This window comes from Meriones unguiculatus, chromosome 10 (assembly GCF_030254825.1).
Source record: "Meriones unguiculatus strain TT.TT164.6M chromosome 10, Bangor_MerUng_6.1, whole genome shotgun sequence".
NCBI classification, from domain to species: domain Eukaryota; kingdom Metazoa; phylum Chordata; class Mammalia; order Rodentia; family Muridae; genus Meriones; species Meriones unguiculatus.
The window spans coordinates 60,976,651-60,994,505 of NC_083358.1; the positions used below are offsets into that span (position 1 = coordinate 60,976,651).

Genomic DNA, 17,855 nt, shown 5'->3' on the forward strand with positions numbered 1-17,855 from the left:
TTGAAGAAAAACATTTTACAAAATTTAAGAAAGTAAAAGTGAATACTTAAAACAGAAATTCCCAAATTGAGAAAACTGGCTATGCTCAAATTGTGGGAAAAAAAAAAAAAAAAAAAAGACTAGAATAAATACAAGGCTTACAGATTCATAATTTGCTATTAAAAATTCCACATCTACTAATTAGAATCTAGTTTCAAGATGTGGCACTGAGAAAATATCCTCAGAAAAATTTTGATTTATTTTATCCAAGAAAGAGAAAAATGACAACCATATAAATGGAGAGCAGACCTTACAAACCAGCCGCTGCCCGCTCAGCAACAAAGTGCAAACTGAACATGCTGAATAAAACTATCCAAACATACAGACCACACAAGGGTCTGTGGAGTCTGCTGCAATACAGCTTGGCATGTCTCCACTATTTCTCGGCTGAAATGTTATCTAAGGGTTCTGAGTAATCACCTTCTAAGTAATTACCGAGCTTTAATCAAGCCCTAGTCTTCTGTAGTATGCAACACAACTGGGTACTTTCATCAACGGCTGACTGCAGATAAGTGGTTTTTATAGACCAATCATTACACACCACTTCCAGTTCCAGCAGCCTCTCCTATGGCCAAAGAAACAAGAGGAGGAAATAAAACTGTTGAGTTTAAAGAAGTAAGCAGAGAGGTGTGGTCACAGCAGCCCAAATTTTATTTTATTTTTAATTACTTATTTTTTATGTGCACTAGTGTTGTCTGCATGAGGGTATCAGATCATTTGAAGCAGGATTATAGACAGTTGTGAGCTGCCACGTGGGTGCTGGAAATTTAACTTGGGTCCTCTGGTCTCTCCAGACCCACAGCCCAGATTTTAAACACAAAGTTTCCTGCAGCAGCACCCTTTGCTAGAAGGGAGAATATGAAACAGCAATTTCTCATTTCATGAATCTCCAGTTGAAAACTAGAGTATACAGTATTCAGTAAACTATATCCTGACAATTCTAATGAAGCCAAAATATCCTTCTCAGCAAGATACTTTGATTCACCCATTCCAATCAGCATCGTGAGGGTCATACTTTCTAGTGGGGTAGAAATGACACTCCCTCGCTTGGTACTTTACAATACTAGCTGCTATACACAGTAAATTCTTTTATATCTATAAACACACTGGAGAAACACATATATGAAATGTAGGAGCAGCCATATAACTGCTTGTCCCTCTGACAAGAGAAAAAACAAACTACGCTTACCTTGGTGAAGAATCTGCATGTCATTACTGGATCCTTTCAATACCACGTGTAAAGTTGGATATTCAATGATCACTTTGTTCCTCAAATTGTCTAAAAGACTTTTGTAAGGATCCAGTTCATAGTATCTTAAGAGGAAAAAAAAAAACCTTAAAATTTAAATTAATCTTAAATAAATATATCAAAGATTTTCTTATAAAGGTTTTAAAGGTAGTAAACATTAAGTCAGTAGTTAGTTCCTTAATGTAAACTTAATGCCTTCTAAGAAACCAGACAAAGTTTTAGAACGAATTGACAAGTATACTAGGGGCCTATAACCCAACACATGAGAAGATGAGGTGAGACAATCATGACTTTGAAGCCAGCAGAGGCTACACAGTGAGTTCTGGGTTACACCTTGAGAGCCTGCCTAGGGAAACAAAGTAACAGCAAACAATCACAATGCATACCAAGCATTGTGGTACATGCATCTATGTACTTAGGAGGCTGAAGCAGGAGGATGCTAAGTTTGAAGCTAGTCTAGGTAATGACTACAAGATGGTACATTCAGAAAAAGGTCTACCAGATATTCGCACTTGGAAAAACCTAGACCAAGCTCCTCCTTTTCATATAGACTAAGAAATGAACAGTTTTATATTCAATGCATCACGAACTTTCTTGGACAGATGAAATTCACATTCCTCAACTCTATTTACTTTGAACTTTAAAAGAATAACTGGCTGCCAAACACTTCTGTACAAAGTCAATGCTACTCATAACCATTTTCCAGATGTTTACATTGCCATGTAGTTATATTTGGTTTGTATTCATTTTGGTACATTAATAATTTTGGTTTCTGAATGCACTAAAGGTGAAAAAAAATCTACGAATTGTAATTTATTGGTCATGGTATCATGACATAGCTGATAATATTCAACAGTTAATTCACAACACACAATAAGGAGTAAGACTGTTAAGTTCTTGAAAGATAAAGTGGACTAAAGGTGCATCCGCAAGTCTCTTTTGCTTGCTTTCTGGGCAGTGTGTCAGTCAGCTTGCACGATAATGGTGAGTGTAGGAAGGCACTGACATCTGGGTGTCATTTCAGATTAAGGAGAAAGCACTAAGAAGAGGCTCACCAGCTTCATTCTTCTTTACCAATGGCATTTGACACTCATAGCCTAGGCCACATGCACACGACAGTCTGCTGGCTGCAATTCCATTGTTCCCTTTGCTCATGAAAGCACACTAGAAACAGGAGAGACTGCTTAGCAACTTAAAAGTGTTGGCTCTCTTTGCAGGGAACCTAGGTTCCTAGCACCCATGCTGAGTGGCTCACAACCACCTGTGCCTCCAGCTCCAGTGGGCCCCAACCTCTGGCCTCCACAGGCACCCACCACACTCACATGCACACACCTAAACAAATACACATAATTAAAATAATAACATAAACCTTAAAAAAGCATGCTGGGGTGTGAAGGCACAGGAGCAAAGATGTCACCTGGATGTACTACAACCTGCTCTGACTCAGAGTAAATTGCTGGTACCTGTTAATTAACATCAAGATAATTGTATATGGAGTTATGAACTCTGATAACAGCAATTTCTCTATTCCAAGATGGCCTGTGCAATAGGAAATGGAAGTGCTTTAGAGACGCAGAGCCAAACATACTATAGCACTCTTCCTGAGAGGATTGCAGTGAGAAAAGGAATGTAAAGGAGCCTATGTGTGAGCTTCTGTGACGATCACTCTTCTCTGAAATGGAATATTTATTTTAGAATCACAGAGCATTAAAAAAAAGCATGAAATGCAAAGTAACTGCACTTTCTGAACCAGCATCTGCATTCACACACCATTTTTTCCCTGGTAACAGAAGACAGATGTGGAGAAAATATTTCACAAGTGGGTCCAGAATACAAGGATCAAATGCTGCACATCTTTCAAACATTACTTCCCTTAAAAATAAACATGGGGCCTGGCTCAGCAGCTGTACTCATTGCTCTTGCAGAGGACCTGGGTTTCATTCCCAGAACCCTCACACAACTGTCTGTTACTGCCTTCCAGGTGATCTGATGCCCTTTTCTCAACTCTGCCAGTGCTGCATACTCATAGTGCACTACACACATGCAGACAACACTCATTCATATGCATAAGCTAAAAATAAATGAAAAAGCAGCTATTAGAATCAACCCCAGTGTAGCTACACAAAGAAACGCATGAGACTGTATCAGTTAGCGGAACATAAAATTAATGCATAGTATATAACAATGCAATTGAACTTTCCTTAGGGAAACACCACCAGAGATCTCAGATAGGACTTTTCTTTTTGAGACAAGGTTTCCCTGTGTAATGGTCCTGGATGTCCTGGACTTGTTTTGTAGACCAGGTTGACCTCGAAGTCACAGAGATGCACCTGTCTCTGCCTCCTAAAGTACTGGGATCAAAGGCATGCACTACCATGCCCTGCTTCAGACAGGACTTTTCAGGCAGCATGAGGTACACATTTGAAACAGTTTCTCTTCTACATGGTTAATCCTAACCACAAGCTTCCCTCTAAGGGACTTCACAAATAAAGTGACCATTCTACTGATCTCAGTTTTTTTCCTGCATTTTATAGCATTCAGTCTGTACTTAGAGGCTCTAGATTGGTAAAAGCCACATGGGACTCAAACCCCAATATTATTGCTTGCTGACAGAAAAGAAATAACATGCTCTCAGCAAAGGACTGTTCACAGATACATACAAACTACAGGCATATAATAGACTGGACACCCAGATCTGTTCAGGTTACATTTGTTTACCTCCAGTAGCCATCTATGTCACATGCCAAGCAGGTACTATGGAAGACACAAGGACCCAAAGATTTTAGAGACTTGTCCACTACAGAACTGCATTAAAAACTTTTATTCCCAAACACGCAGAAAGCTGGGTTACTGACTGTTTTTTATTTATATCTGTGTGCTGTGTGTGTTTGAGTGTACATCCCACGGAGCAGATGCCCTTGGAGGCCAGAGAAGGCTGTGAGTCTCCCAACATGGGTACTGAGAGCCACCAGTACCAGAGTCTGGTCCTCTGCAAGAGCAGCAAGCTCTTCTTACTGCTGCGCCAGCGCTCCAGCCCCTGTTCTAGGGTCTTAGCTAGTGTGTGGCCTGCCTGGTTACTAGCCTTGAGCACCGGAACACTGGTGCTAAGGGCCAGTAAACATGCAGTTCAGGCTTTTCAGGCAGCTGACTGTGAAGTTCCTGCTTCAGTGCAGATGCTCTCAGCTCAAAGTCTGAATTCCTCAGATTCTAGGACACCATTGTGTACCAGTGACTAAAAGCCAACCATGGAAGTCATTCTTAAAGAAGGCCTGTCAAATACATGCAGGGTTAACATTTTATGGACTTGGAATTTAGTTCAATGAAGTAGAAAGTCTAAATGGAGTTAAAGTTCTGCTCTGCCACTCAGTGGTCTATGATTTTGGATAAATCACTTCTAAGTTTTTAATTATTTTACTTATATTTGTTTATTTGGCATCTGTGTAATATGTGCATGTATGTGTGTGCACAAAGCCTTGGGGGTCAGTCCTCACCTTCCACTTTGAGATACGGTCTCTTTGTTGCATACAACGTGCTAGCTGGCCCCAGGGCATTGAGAGATCTTCCCTTCTCTGCTGCCCATCTTACTATTGAGAGCAATGCCCACTTTCCCAGGGTACCAGGGAGTCAAACTAAAGATGTTCATACTTGTGTAGCAAGCACTCTGCCCACCGAGCATCTCACAAGCCCATTTCACTCCTTTAATCCTATTTCCTGCTTGACAACAGGGGTGATGGTGCCTTTTTTTTTTTTTAAAGGTTTATTTATTATACAGTGTTCTGCTTGCATGTATACCCACATGCCAGAAGAGGGCAACCAATCTCATTATAGATAGTTGTGAGCCACCATGTGATTGCTGGGAATTGAACTTTCAACATTCAGAAGAGCAGCCAGTGCTCTTAACCTCTGAGCCATCTCTCCAGTTGGTCCTTCTTCAGTTATGAGCGCTCAGTGACTAAACAGAGTACTAGCCTATATACAAGTCTTGGACACAGCTTTTCACTAGATTACAATTACAGGACAAAGTCACTGAATTTCCTTAGTAAAAAAGAACAGCACTCATAAAAGCATTTGGCACATTTTTGCCTTTTTGTGCATTTTGCCTAAAGTGTAAAAATATGACTTTTAGCACAACCTCCAAACCTCTGTTGTATTGTCATGTTTATTTTCAAGGGGCTAAAGTACTTAAAATAATTGTTTCCAACATCCCCAAGCAAGTCTTAAAAGTTCAGTTCTACCCCTCTTAAAACATTCAGGCTCAGCTCCTTTGTAAGCCATTAGGGTCACCAAATCCCAAAGGACACCTTTATCTTTCTGAAATTTCTGCAACTGTTAGTTCCATTAGCATGACTCAGCTGCCAGAGGATAAATGACCAAAGTTTGGAAGACTCACAATCCTACATTTGCCTTTCCTCTCGCCCTCAGGGATGCCGCAGACATTTCTTCTTGCTTTACTGCTCAACCTCCCCTTGGAGGAGCTGATCCTGCTCCAAGCAGGGACAGGGCAGCAGGGCTCACTCAGTAGGCTCAATAGGTGTCACAGGCGCTGATGTTAAATAAGGTTCTGATCCCCAAGCATAACCTTGGCTCTGTTTCCTTCTTTCAAAGAAATTAGCCAACTTCACCTTCTCTGTCTGTCCCAGCAAATTAGGGTGGCAGGCTTCTATTCTTCACACTCAAGAAGAGATTTAAGAAGAGGGGTCACAAACGATGCTACACCTCATCCAGGTAGTGACGTTCTAGATCACCGCCCTGACACTGCCTAAGTATATGAGAACCAAGCTCAACTTCTCCCAGATGTAACAATTTAATAGTTGACTCAAGTCCACAGTATTTTTCCACTACACAGTAAGTTTGCTGAGTGAGGCAACCACAGCTGTAAAACTCTCTAAGTTTTGATACATATCTGCCAAAGGTAGGACATAATCTACGTTTTAGCAGAGTTGTATATATTATCAATATAGGTTTCTGGGTTAAGAGTGCAACCAACTGATTCCAAAAGAACAAAATTGAACCTCTGACTTTTTGAGGTGGGGGGAAGAAAAATGCCTAAAGACTTAATATGGTGTAAATCAGTTCATTGTTTTCTGGTGGTTAAATGTTTTTCAAATTATGGCTCATTGTAGAATAATGGAATTCAGTAAGATACTGGAATAGAATTTTAGGTTGTATAATCTTAAATTTTGTTGTTTTAAGGTTTATACTTATTTTTATGTAGTTTCCCCTTTTTATTATTTAAGAATTTTATACAATGTATTTTGATCATATTCATCCCTCCCCACATCTCATCCTAGATCATCCTCCTCCCTAACCATCCAACTTTGTCATCTTCTCCTCCTCTTCTTCTTCCTCTTTCCATCAAGTCCAGTTTGTGCTGCCCAAATACTCTTAGCTGTGTGTCTACAACTGGAGTATGATCAACGTACTAGAGGCCATACCCCTACAGACTAACTCTCTCTAGGCAGTAATCCCTAGGCAACAGCTCCTCAGTCAGTAGTGGGGCTGTGTCTGCTTCTCCTCCCTATATTGGGATTCTGTTTGGCTTGGGCTTATACAGGTTTGTTCATGGTGTCACAACTGCTGTGAGTCCATATTTACAACTGAGGAGTTCAAATGGGGTTATCTTGTAATGGGAATGACAAGACCCTACCACAGGCTAACAAATGAAAAGCCCAGTACCAGAAACGGGCTACCTCTTTTCGAGTTGCTGATCAGGAAAGTCCTCTATGTCCCCAAACATTACAAGCTACTGCCAATGCTCTTGGTTATCCTCCAGAAATTGATGGGAAGACTCTACTTCTGAGGATACCACAGGACACAGAGAAATCAAGCTGGTACTGTCCTGAAAGCTTCACCCCTGCTGACTAGCTTTCATAGTCTTGGAAGGTGCTTTGCATGCTACTGGAAAAGGAAAAGTGACCATCAATCCTATCAGCTATGCACCCTTTGAACGTTATAATAACAATGGTCTGGCCAAATCCTGGTACAATAATGGTAGACATGTCATGGGCTTAACCACGGTTGGATTTTAGACCTGTTCCACAAGATGAAACCCTTATCTGGCACCATTACTAGGATCAAAACCCTGCAGTTAGACTGGTCTTCCGCCCTAAGGAGAACCTAATATTACTCTGCTAAAAGGGCATCGTATTGTGTTTTTTTTTTTCATTGTATTGTTATACTCTTAGGTCAGTGCATCTCTCAAGTCCACCAGAGAAGCTTCCTTTTGCAGTAGATGATGATTAACACAAAGACCCACAGATGATCAAGGTGTAGAGCACGGGAGACTTCAGACTGCTCAGCCTTACGGGGACATCTGCATCACTTTCTCCCAAGGCTCAGGGATCACTGAGGAAGGGATGGTGGTGGAATGATTTAAGAACTAGAGACAGTAGATGACAAGAGAACAATGTTTTCCAGGGACAACTGGGCAGTTGGAAGGAATTTTTAATGAATTGTTCTAGAGCACAACTAACAAAACTTGAAAAAATTGTAAACTTTGACTTAGATAAGAAATAGCAGCTACTCAGATGGCTAAAGTAGGAGGAATGTAAGTTCAAAGCCAGCTTGATTTACAGAATGAGCTCGAGGCCAGTCTGTGAAACTGTGATATGGCTCAGTAGGTTAGAGAAGGCAAGCAGGATAGCCACCAGCAATCCCAACATGTGGAAGGCAGGACAACCTGACTGGCTAAGACTAGTCCAACTGCTGAGCTCCTGGTTCAGCGAGACCCCACCTTAATAAAAGTGGAGTACAAATGAAGACAGTGTCAACTACAGTCTTCCACATGCAAACACATGTACACAACACACACATACATGTGCAATAAAAAAGTAAGGAGGAAAAAGGAAAAGGGCTGGGAATATAGGTTAGTGAGGAATGCTGCTTAACATGCACAAAGCCTATGTTCCTAAACAAGTGCTCTTATCTGCTGAGCCACCTCTCCAGACCCTAGTAACTTTCATTTCTAAGACTTTAACTGTTTAGGTTTTTTTTTTCTGGACTAAAAAATACGAACTATTATCATATTACCAACATTTTATTTTATTAGAAATGAATCTCAATACAACATGCAAGCAGCTTTTTACTTTTGCCAAAGCCACGTATTTTTGTTATTATTGATGCTTAGGCTAAGTGATTTCCCTTTCCCATTACCAACTAATTGGCATAATCAAATAAAAAAAAAAGCAAAAAGCAAGAGAAAGTTTAAGATAACTATCCAGACAGCAAACTCATGGTCTTCATTAAGCCTTCCTTTCCCAGCTAATTCTAAGAAATCTTCAAGGTTATAACAGCCATTTTAAAATCTTAATATATATACATTTCCTTATCATAAATTGGCAAAGTACAGTTTTCAATTTCTCTGTAAATCTAACGACCATTTAAGTTTCCATTTCTTGTAGAGTCAAGCAGAGTGTACAGACTAGTATCTTTAAGAATGTAAAAAACTGATTAAAAAAAATCCATGCTAATGTCAGGGGACACCTTTTCCCCACACTTCTTCAAACTAACTGAATATACATCCACCAAATACTTACACCATGGAAATAAAACCTGTTAGACACTAATTGAGATCAAAAAATATCCTCAAGGAATGTGTCACCTGGCTGGTGTTTTTGCCCCAAGAGTGAGTGATCAGTGCCTGAGACACAAGTTTGAGGTTGACTGAGATGTACTAGAACAGGCCTCTCTCAATGGGTGAGCTGGAAGTTGACATCCAGGAAGCATCCTGGGGGGGGGTTATAATGGACACTGAAAGCTGAAAGCTGAGGAGCGTCTCAAAACACATGTTCAGCTGTGTGGCAGCTTCGTGGTGGGGGAGAAAAACTGACCAGAAGGGGATTGGGCTAACAAGAAGCAAAGAGAGGGGTGGTAAGCCTACTTGGTGAGGCAGACACAGCTGAGCTGTTAGAATCTCATCAAGCGACATGAATTAAGAAGTTAGCTCTGCTCTCTCAAAGAGGATGGTCTGTCTTTAACTAACTAGAAGTGGTGAAACGAAAGCTCCCAATCCTCAAGCAAAACAAGAAAATAGTCAGAACCTTGATTGAGGCTTTCACATAGGAAAAATCAATTTATCTAAAGGGGAGTATCTCAGTTCTTAACCTGAGTATGATTTTAAAAATTTCATAATAGATATGTAAAATTTAAAGTAAAAAATTAATTCAGCATGGGAATAAAAAATTTCAAAGAAAATAGCTCACCCCCCCCCCCTTTTTTTTCTGGTTGCAAGCACAGGTGTTCCAAACTAAAGCTAGCATAGTGGGAAATACAATGAGGTAGTCTTTTCAGGAAGAGTAGCATTGAGATCCTTGAGGCCAAAGCCTAGATGATGCTTCAGTTCTGAGTCCACATGTTTAGTATACACGTCAGTTTGAAGGCAACTGACTTGTGCTTCCATCAAAAAGTCTGAAATGTCCACAAACTGATGCTCATGTTCTTAATTGAGTATCCAGAATTTTTATTTCAAACACATACTTTTCACAATATGTACTACCTCAGCCTGTAGCTGACATTTATGAAGGGTAAGTCTTTACAAGTCTATGTACTCTTAGGCTCAGCACTGCAGTGGCACATGGAAGGGGCTCAGTGACTCAAGTACATGGATGTAAAGTGCAGACTTGATCAATCTTAATGCCCTGGGACATTAGGTCTGAAGCCCTGCCCTTCAGAAAAGTTGCACCTATTTTACTGGACCCTTAAGATATTGTTTATTTTACATGAAACATGTAACTAGTGAGATGATATAAAATCTCAAAGGATTGTTTAATAATCCTTTAGAGCAGTAGTTAGCAGTCTACAACAGGCCAGACCTAACTTACTATTTTTGTGAAAATATTTTACTGGGACACAGTCATATTTGTTCATATACATAGTCTGTAGGTACTACAATGGCAGAGGTGAAAAAAAAAATCAAGATTTATATAAGTATTTTGGTGTGTCTGTGCATTTGTGCAAATGTATAGATGAAAGAGGCAATGTTCCTCAGGTGCTGTGCACGTTGTTTTTGAGACAGATCTCTCAACAAATAGCCTATGCTGACCAGCCAGCAATCTCCTGTTCGGTCCTCCCCAGCACTGGGATTACAGGTGAGAATCACACCCAGCTTTTTTTTTTTTTTTTACTTTTTTTTTGTTTTAGTATTTTTTAATTTTTTTTATATTAATCACAGGTTATTTACTTTGTATCCCAGCCGTAGCCCCCTTCCTCATTCCCTCCCAATCCCACCATCCCTCCCTCATCTCCTCCCTGCCCCTCTCTAAGTCCACTGATAGGAGGACCTCCTCCCCTTCCATCTAACCCCAGCTTATCAGTTCTCTTCAGGACTGGCTGCAATGTGTTCTTCTGTGGCCTAGCAAGGCTGCTCCTCCTTCAGGGGTAGGGGTGTCAAAGAGCCAGCCATTGAGTTCATGTCAGAAATAGACCCTGTTCCCCTTACTAGAGAACCCACTTAGAAACTGAGCTACCATGGGCTATATCTGAGCAGGTGTTCTAGGTTATTTCCACAGATGGTCCTTGGTTGGAGAAACAGAGTCTCATAAAAGACCTCTGTGCCCTGATATATTTGGTCCTTGTGGAGCTCCTGTCCTCTCCAGGTCTTACTAACTCCACCTTCTTTCATATGATTCCCTGCACTCTGCCGAAGGTTTGGTTATGAGTCTTAATATCTGCTTTGATACACTGCTAGGTAGAGTCTTTCAGAGGTCCTCTGTGGTAGGCTCCTGTCCTGTTACTTGTTTTCTTCTACATCCAATGTCCATCTCATTTGTCTTTCTAAGTGAGGACTGATCATCTTACCCCGGGTCCTCTTTCTTGTTTATCTTCTTTAGGTGTATAGATTTCAGTATGTTCATCCTATCTTATAGGTCTATTTAAGTTAGTATATACCATGTGTGTCTTTCTGCTTTTGGGATACCTCACTCAGGATGATCGTTTCTAGGTCCCACCATTTGCTTGCAAATTTCATGATTTCCTCGTTTTTTAACTGCTGAGTATTCCATTGTGTAAAATTACCATAATTTCTGTATCCATTCCTCCACTGATGGACATCTGGGTTGTTTCCAGGTTCTGGCTATTACGAATAAAGCTGCTACAAACACGGTTGAGCAAATGTCCTTGCTGTGTACTTGAGCATCTTTTGGCTATATGCCTAGGAGTGGTATAGCTGAATCTTGAGGAAGCACCAGATTGATTTCCAAAGTGGTTGTACAAGTTTATATTCCCACCAGCAATGGAGGAGGGTTCCCCTTTCTCCACAACTTCTCCAGCATGTGTTGTCACTTGAGTTTTTGATCTTAGCCATTCTGACTGGTGTAAGATGAAATCTCAGGGTCATTTTGATTTGCATCTCCCTGATGGCTAAGGACACTGAGCATTTCTTTAAGTGTTTTTCTGCCATTCTACAATCCTCTACAGAGAGCTCTCTGTTTAGCTGTGTAATTCATTTTTTGATTGGATTACTTGATTTGTTGCTGTTTAACATCTTGAGTTCTTCATATATACTGGATATCAGTCCTCTGTCAGATGTAGGGTTGCACACCCCACTTTTTAATGTGGACGCTGCTGGGGAATGAATACAGGTTCTCATACTTGCATAGCAAGTTATTTTACTGACTGAGCCATTTTACCAACCCCAAGATTAGGATTTACACTCCATTCTGGGAAAGTCACTGACACAGTAGTAGGAAAAAATAAAGATGAAGGTGCCTAAAGCAGTCACTATCTTAAAAGAAAGTTTAACATCACACAGAATGTTTTATTGTGATGAAATATATGCCAGGATGTGACAGGATTATAAAGATGTTAAGGATGAATGAAAAGTATAAACAGTTTTTGAAGCTCAAAGGACAATGAAAAAAAAAAAGGGTGCCATAGCAGATACTGGTAAGCACTAATGTAGCTAGAAGAACAGAGAAAGGACATTCACAAGACTCACTATGAAGGAAATGCATAAAGAAGGGCAGCAAGACAGAACTGATCGAAGATGCTTGTGTCCACAGCTTTTTATGCTTACGAGACTATGCCAATAGCAGAGGACCACAGAGTGATGATTGCTTACTAAACACCAGCCACATTATTAACCCACTACATATATACCATATCTCACATATACAAACACATTACAACACACATACACACAGATACATGCATACATACTGAACCATACACACAGTATACCACATACACTCACACATATATACATGCATACACACTACACCATACACACACATATTACAACACACACACCCATCCACCCATAGACATGCATACACATTATAATACATGTGTACACGCACACACACACACACATACACACACACCAGTAAGAAACTGATGTGCTATAATGATATACAGACACAATAAGTAATAGATTTAATGAGATATGCAAGTGAAGATAGCTGGAGACCAGGTCTGGGAATTAGGGAGAAGGGTTGCAAGTACATCTAGATTCAGGAGCCACTTGTACAGATGTCTAACTGCTGCTGCTGCCATCTTCAACAAGCTTCTAAAAATCTCACATTGCTCCACGACCCAATTTATTTTAAAAGAAATGTAAATCAACATGAGTATCTGTGCCCTGGGGGGAGCAGCCTGCAAAGACAGCTAACACTGAGCTTAGTAAGCCTCCTAGAACAAATATTGGCTAAAAGAAGCTTTTACTTAAAAACATGATGCCACACACAGGCAAGTGTCAGCCACATGGAACGTTACACAGAACACATTTCCTCCTTTTACCAAGGAAATAGTCTCTAGGATGCTAAAACCAAAACAAAGCAAACTAAAATGACAATCTTCTACATTCACACCATTTTAGTATGATACTAAGCTGATATATTTTTGTCAAGTCAACATATCGGAATAGATATTTGTTGAGAATAATATAATCAAGAAATCTGGCCTATGATCTGAGGGCCTGGCTATGTATAATCAGATCCTTAGGACCAAGGAAGAGCTGGGCAGCAAGGCCAAATTTACTGGCAGGTCCGTCAGGAATCCTCTGGCCAAGCAAAGCATGGGATGGAGATCCCTGGAACCATCAGCTGCTTTGATCCTCACTGTCCCTGATATGACCGAGGCAGTGCAAAGCTGGCCCAGTCCTTGTCAGTCCCATGTCGCTAGACTCTGAAACCACGCCTGAGCACCTGGAGCCCTGATGGAAACCACAGCTTTGTGATCATGTGATTGGTCTGAATCACTGTTTCTGTCACCTCACTTCCCAGCTGGGGTCTGGAGCCCTTGTAACTCTAGTATAATCTCTAGGGTGACAACAGGCAAGGCACCCTGTGGTTCTACATGCAAAATAACAGCCAAAGTAACCCTTGGGGTGTGGGGAGGAGAAATCTGGCCTATAAGGTGTAATATGGAATGTTTTAATGTAAAGGAAACTGGTCTGTAAGTTCTCTGTAAATTACATACTCTGGAAGATAATGTTATTATCTCTTCCTGGAGCTCAGTTTCCAGCTAAGGGATCTCAGTTATGTGACTAATAAAAACTGCTCATTCTCTATGAAAATACAGTTGCAGAAAATGAGGTTACCTGTAGGTTCACCTGCTGGGATTGATTAATAAAGTCTTTACAGTCTGACTGCTTTCTAGATGAGTCCTGGTTTGCAGGACTACTGTCCTCTAAGCAATTTGACAACCTGGTTCTCTGACTCTCTCCCTTTGCATCACGTCCCCTGAGAAGTACCTCTGGGCCCTTCTGTCCTCTCTGCTCTTTCACTGCTAAAATATTTGCTCTCAGAGTCCAGCAGTCTGTCCTGCACTTTAAATGAGTATTCTACAATTACCTTTTTATCAAAAATACTTTGATTTCCTTGAGTTTTAGAAGTATTATGCCAAACAGCCAAATTTGACTAGTTTAATGAGTACTTACTAACTTTATTCACTATCCACAGCTCAATTTACCTTGACTTAAATCCAAGTAGAATAAACCTTACCTCAATTAATGAAGGAAGTAAAATGGAAAAATACATGAACCAAACAAACCAAATAACCAATATCCAAACAAACCCAGAAGACAAATCATTTCCTTCTATTAAAGTGCTACAGGCTGCCCACCTAGCTCTGGTAAAACTGAATAATCAGACTACCTAAATAGTTAAGTATAAGGTGACTATGTCAAGCTCATACCAAAACTGAGTATTATTTCATTTTATAAAAGCAATCTGAGTCAAATACCGATACAATGAACAAATCCTAAACAGTCCCTAAAACAGTGACTATGTCTGCTACCTGCAATTATCTGAGATCAGATAATCATTTCCCTCATATTTTCTGTCCTTTCAGTGATTTCAGGATCCAAGTGGACAGCACTTCCTTTGTCTCTCTTATTCCTCTGTACCCAAATGAGTATCATCCCACAGCTGTGGGCTAGGACAAGGAGTTGTCGAATGCTCGGTGGTACAGACACATATCCAGAGGTGATCTAGCCATCAGTGAAGAACAAAGCCTATGATACTTTCTCAGCTCACGCTTTGTTGAAATCCTTCTCCTTCCATGAGAGTGCAGGCAACAGCCAGCTGATTATGTGAGCTTTTGTATTTCCAAAATGATAAATGTAAACATTGGAATTCCTATATATTCTTGAGGTAAGTTAAGTGAGTCTGAGAACTTTTTAGTTGCATCTGAGGATATTTTAAAATATTTAGGCCAGGTGTGGTGGTGAACACCTTTAATCCCAGCACTCAGGAGACAGGCAGGTGGATCTCTATGAGTTTGAGAACAGCCGGGTCTATAAAGTAAATTCCAAGACAGCCAAGGCTATTACACAGAGAAATCCTGCCCCCCAAAACCAAAAACAAACAAATATCGAAGGGGTGATTGCTATCAAATTTATAAGTGTGATTATTTCACTATTTTAACTTGAAAGTGAAAAGCCTAGATTTTTGTTGACAGCCAATTAGTATAATAGTTAGCTACTTAACCTAATTAAGCTCTTTCATCAAACATAAAGAAAGGGAACCAATTTTACCTTATCAAATTTTGCTGCATATTTTCAACCCTCATTAAAATTTGGACCACAGTCTGTGATTGCACGTAGGCTTTCAATCTGAAATAAAACATTGTATTAATTAATTTTTAATCTATTTAAAAACAGTCTTTATGAACAAAAGCATGTATAACCAGCTAATAATGATTATATTTCATCTATCTAAGACTAGAGGAAAAAAAAGCAAAAACGTTTTCTAAGCAAGATATGAAAAAATAAATACTTTCCTTTACTCTGGTTAGAGATCTTAATTTTTTTTTTTGTCAGTACCTGTGCTAAAAACTATACTTGGGTCAGAAAATATTAGTTGCTTACCAATATATTGTCTTCAGTTGAGTAACAGATGCTTTTTATTAATGTCAAGTATCTGAGCAACAATAATAACCAGATTGCCAATCAATCAAGCTTTAACTGTCGCAGTTGTCCCAAAGACAGGGCTTAGTTCACCCATGGCTTGCAGGAGTGTGCCTGGCACTGCCTTTTTCAATAGTGAGAAGCAACTGGATCAGATCAGACGCTTAGGATCCACACCAGGTGTAAACTTCAAACCCCCAGGAACCACACCAGCTTTCCCATCCGGGACAGACCTCCTGGAGAGAATAAAGTTGCACTGACTGAAAACTACCTCACCAGCAAGCTTCCTGTCCCAGCACTGCTGTGTGCTCGCCAGATCCTGAGGACATCATACTTCTCTCTTTGACGATTCCTGACTCCCTATCTAGCATTATTCTCATTCCACACATGGGAAAATTAAGGCGTGGTAGTGAAGCAGTTTGCTCTGATCACACAGTTTGTAAGAGGCAGACAGACACAGCAATTTAATTCATATATCCAGCTATTTAATTCATATCCATAACATAGTGGAACTTTCCACTATGTTATGCTGGCCAATTTTGACCATGCTGAATTTCTGCAGGCAAAGTGTAACCTTTTTCAGTTCTTTGAGGACTTGGCTGAAATATAATTTCCTGTCTTTAAGACTTACTAGAAAAGTTTTAAATGTGAAAGGCAGTCTGCTCTAAGGATGAGATTGTAGACTTCAATCTGACAGTACTACAGGGGTCTGAATCTTAGCTTCCCTGCTTATTAGACAGAGGAGGTTACTTAACCTACTTAAGACTTAGTTTCTCCACGTAGAAAATAGGTAAGAGCTGGTGTCTCTCCACGCAGAGCTGCTGTGACAGTGACATGAACTGACACCTTCATTACTGCCTGACTGATGTGGTATAGTAAATGGGAATGGCTACAGTGACTGAACTTTAGTAAAATTCCAACATAATTAAATACAGTCACAGCTTCCCATAATAAATACACACTTAAAAATACTTTCACATTTGCACCCAGCGAGATGGCCCAGCAGGTAAAGATGCTTGTGGTCAGCCCTGGTGGTCTGAGCTCTCATCCTGAGGCCCACATGTTGGAAGGAGAGAGCCCATTCTCCCTAGCTTTCTGAACCCCATATGTTCTGCAGCACATGAATGCATGCAAGTGCACAAACCACATCACGTTTTTAAAATCATGCCAGAAAGCTTACGAGAATTTTGAAACATACCTTTGACGAATCACAGGATCAGACTTTTCAGGATCGATGTACGGTTTTAGAATTTCATTAATAGTTTTATTATCTGGTACTCTTTCCGATAGAAAAGAAAAATAGCTGAATTATTATTTATAATTTGCTATTAAGTGTTAACTTAAAATTACTAAATTTGGTGTAAAAACTAAACAAGGACCCTTTATTTTACTCTTGGAAAATAAAGAAAATAATATTCTTTCATGGTAAAATATGTAGAAGAAATGCACAGAAAGACATTTGAGGAGCACATTATAGATTCTTTGAGAATTTAGAAAATCTCCTTATCAATTACTTATAAAAATATGAAGCTGCTTTAACATACACCTATGTTCAAATTTTAACAAGTTAAAACTGAAACATAATGAAGCTCATACAAATACAACTAAAGAAAGCTTTCAGGAGGTTGCAGTTCATTCAATCAGAGCCACAAACTAGCTTAAAAGCTGATACCAATTTCCCTAAAATGAAGCCCATGGTAAGCTTTCAAACTTTCCTGTATATTCACATAGCCTTACATTTCTATAAAACGCTCCATAACAAAATTAAGACTCCTCTGAAATAGTAATTTCCCTTAGCCATTAGCTCGCTGAACAATTGCCATCACACTGCTTTGTATTAAGATCAGCCCTGCCTTCAGGCTGGTAATAAATTCTTTGATGATTTCAAAGAAAGACACAGTGCACAGTGGGGACAGTGCTGAGCACACTCCCTGACATCAATTTAGATATATTCCTAACTCAAGAACATACGCAACACAGTTAATAAAATCTGTGAGTGATATTTGGAAATAGTCAAATAACCTAAGCAAGCCTTAATAACCTTAATATTAAATATTAAATTATGGTATATTATACATATATATTTAGATGTATTGGGTTGTATACACATTTCCTACAATATTTTTCTGAGAAAAATAACACTATAGAGGAGTTTTTCCACAGTAGAATTTTGGATTGTCTTTCAAAGAAACAGTTTTCAGACCTCCTGATTCAGATCACATA

General features: G+C 39.7%; 1 protein-coding gene across 3 annotated transcripts in view; it reads right to left on the reverse strand.

Moving 5' to 3' along the window:
- The window catches only part of Znhit6 (zinc finger HIT-type containing 6), a 42,429-nt gene that overhangs the window by 2,602 nt on the left and 21,972 nt on the right, over positions 1-17,855 (reverse strand). For all 3 annotated transcript variants that reach the window (XM_021659181.2, XM_021659183.2, XM_021659182.2), the window contains 3 exons: positions 16,831-16,911; positions 15,261-15,338; positions 1,229-1,353 (listed from right to left, as the gene is read on the reverse strand). In XM_021659181.2, coding sequence (XP_021514856.1) covers positions 1,229-1,353; positions 15,261-15,338; positions 16,831-16,911 — 284 coding nt within the window. The remainder of the gene's footprint in view (positions 1-1,228; positions 1,354-15,260; positions 15,339-16,830; positions 16,912-17,855) is intronic.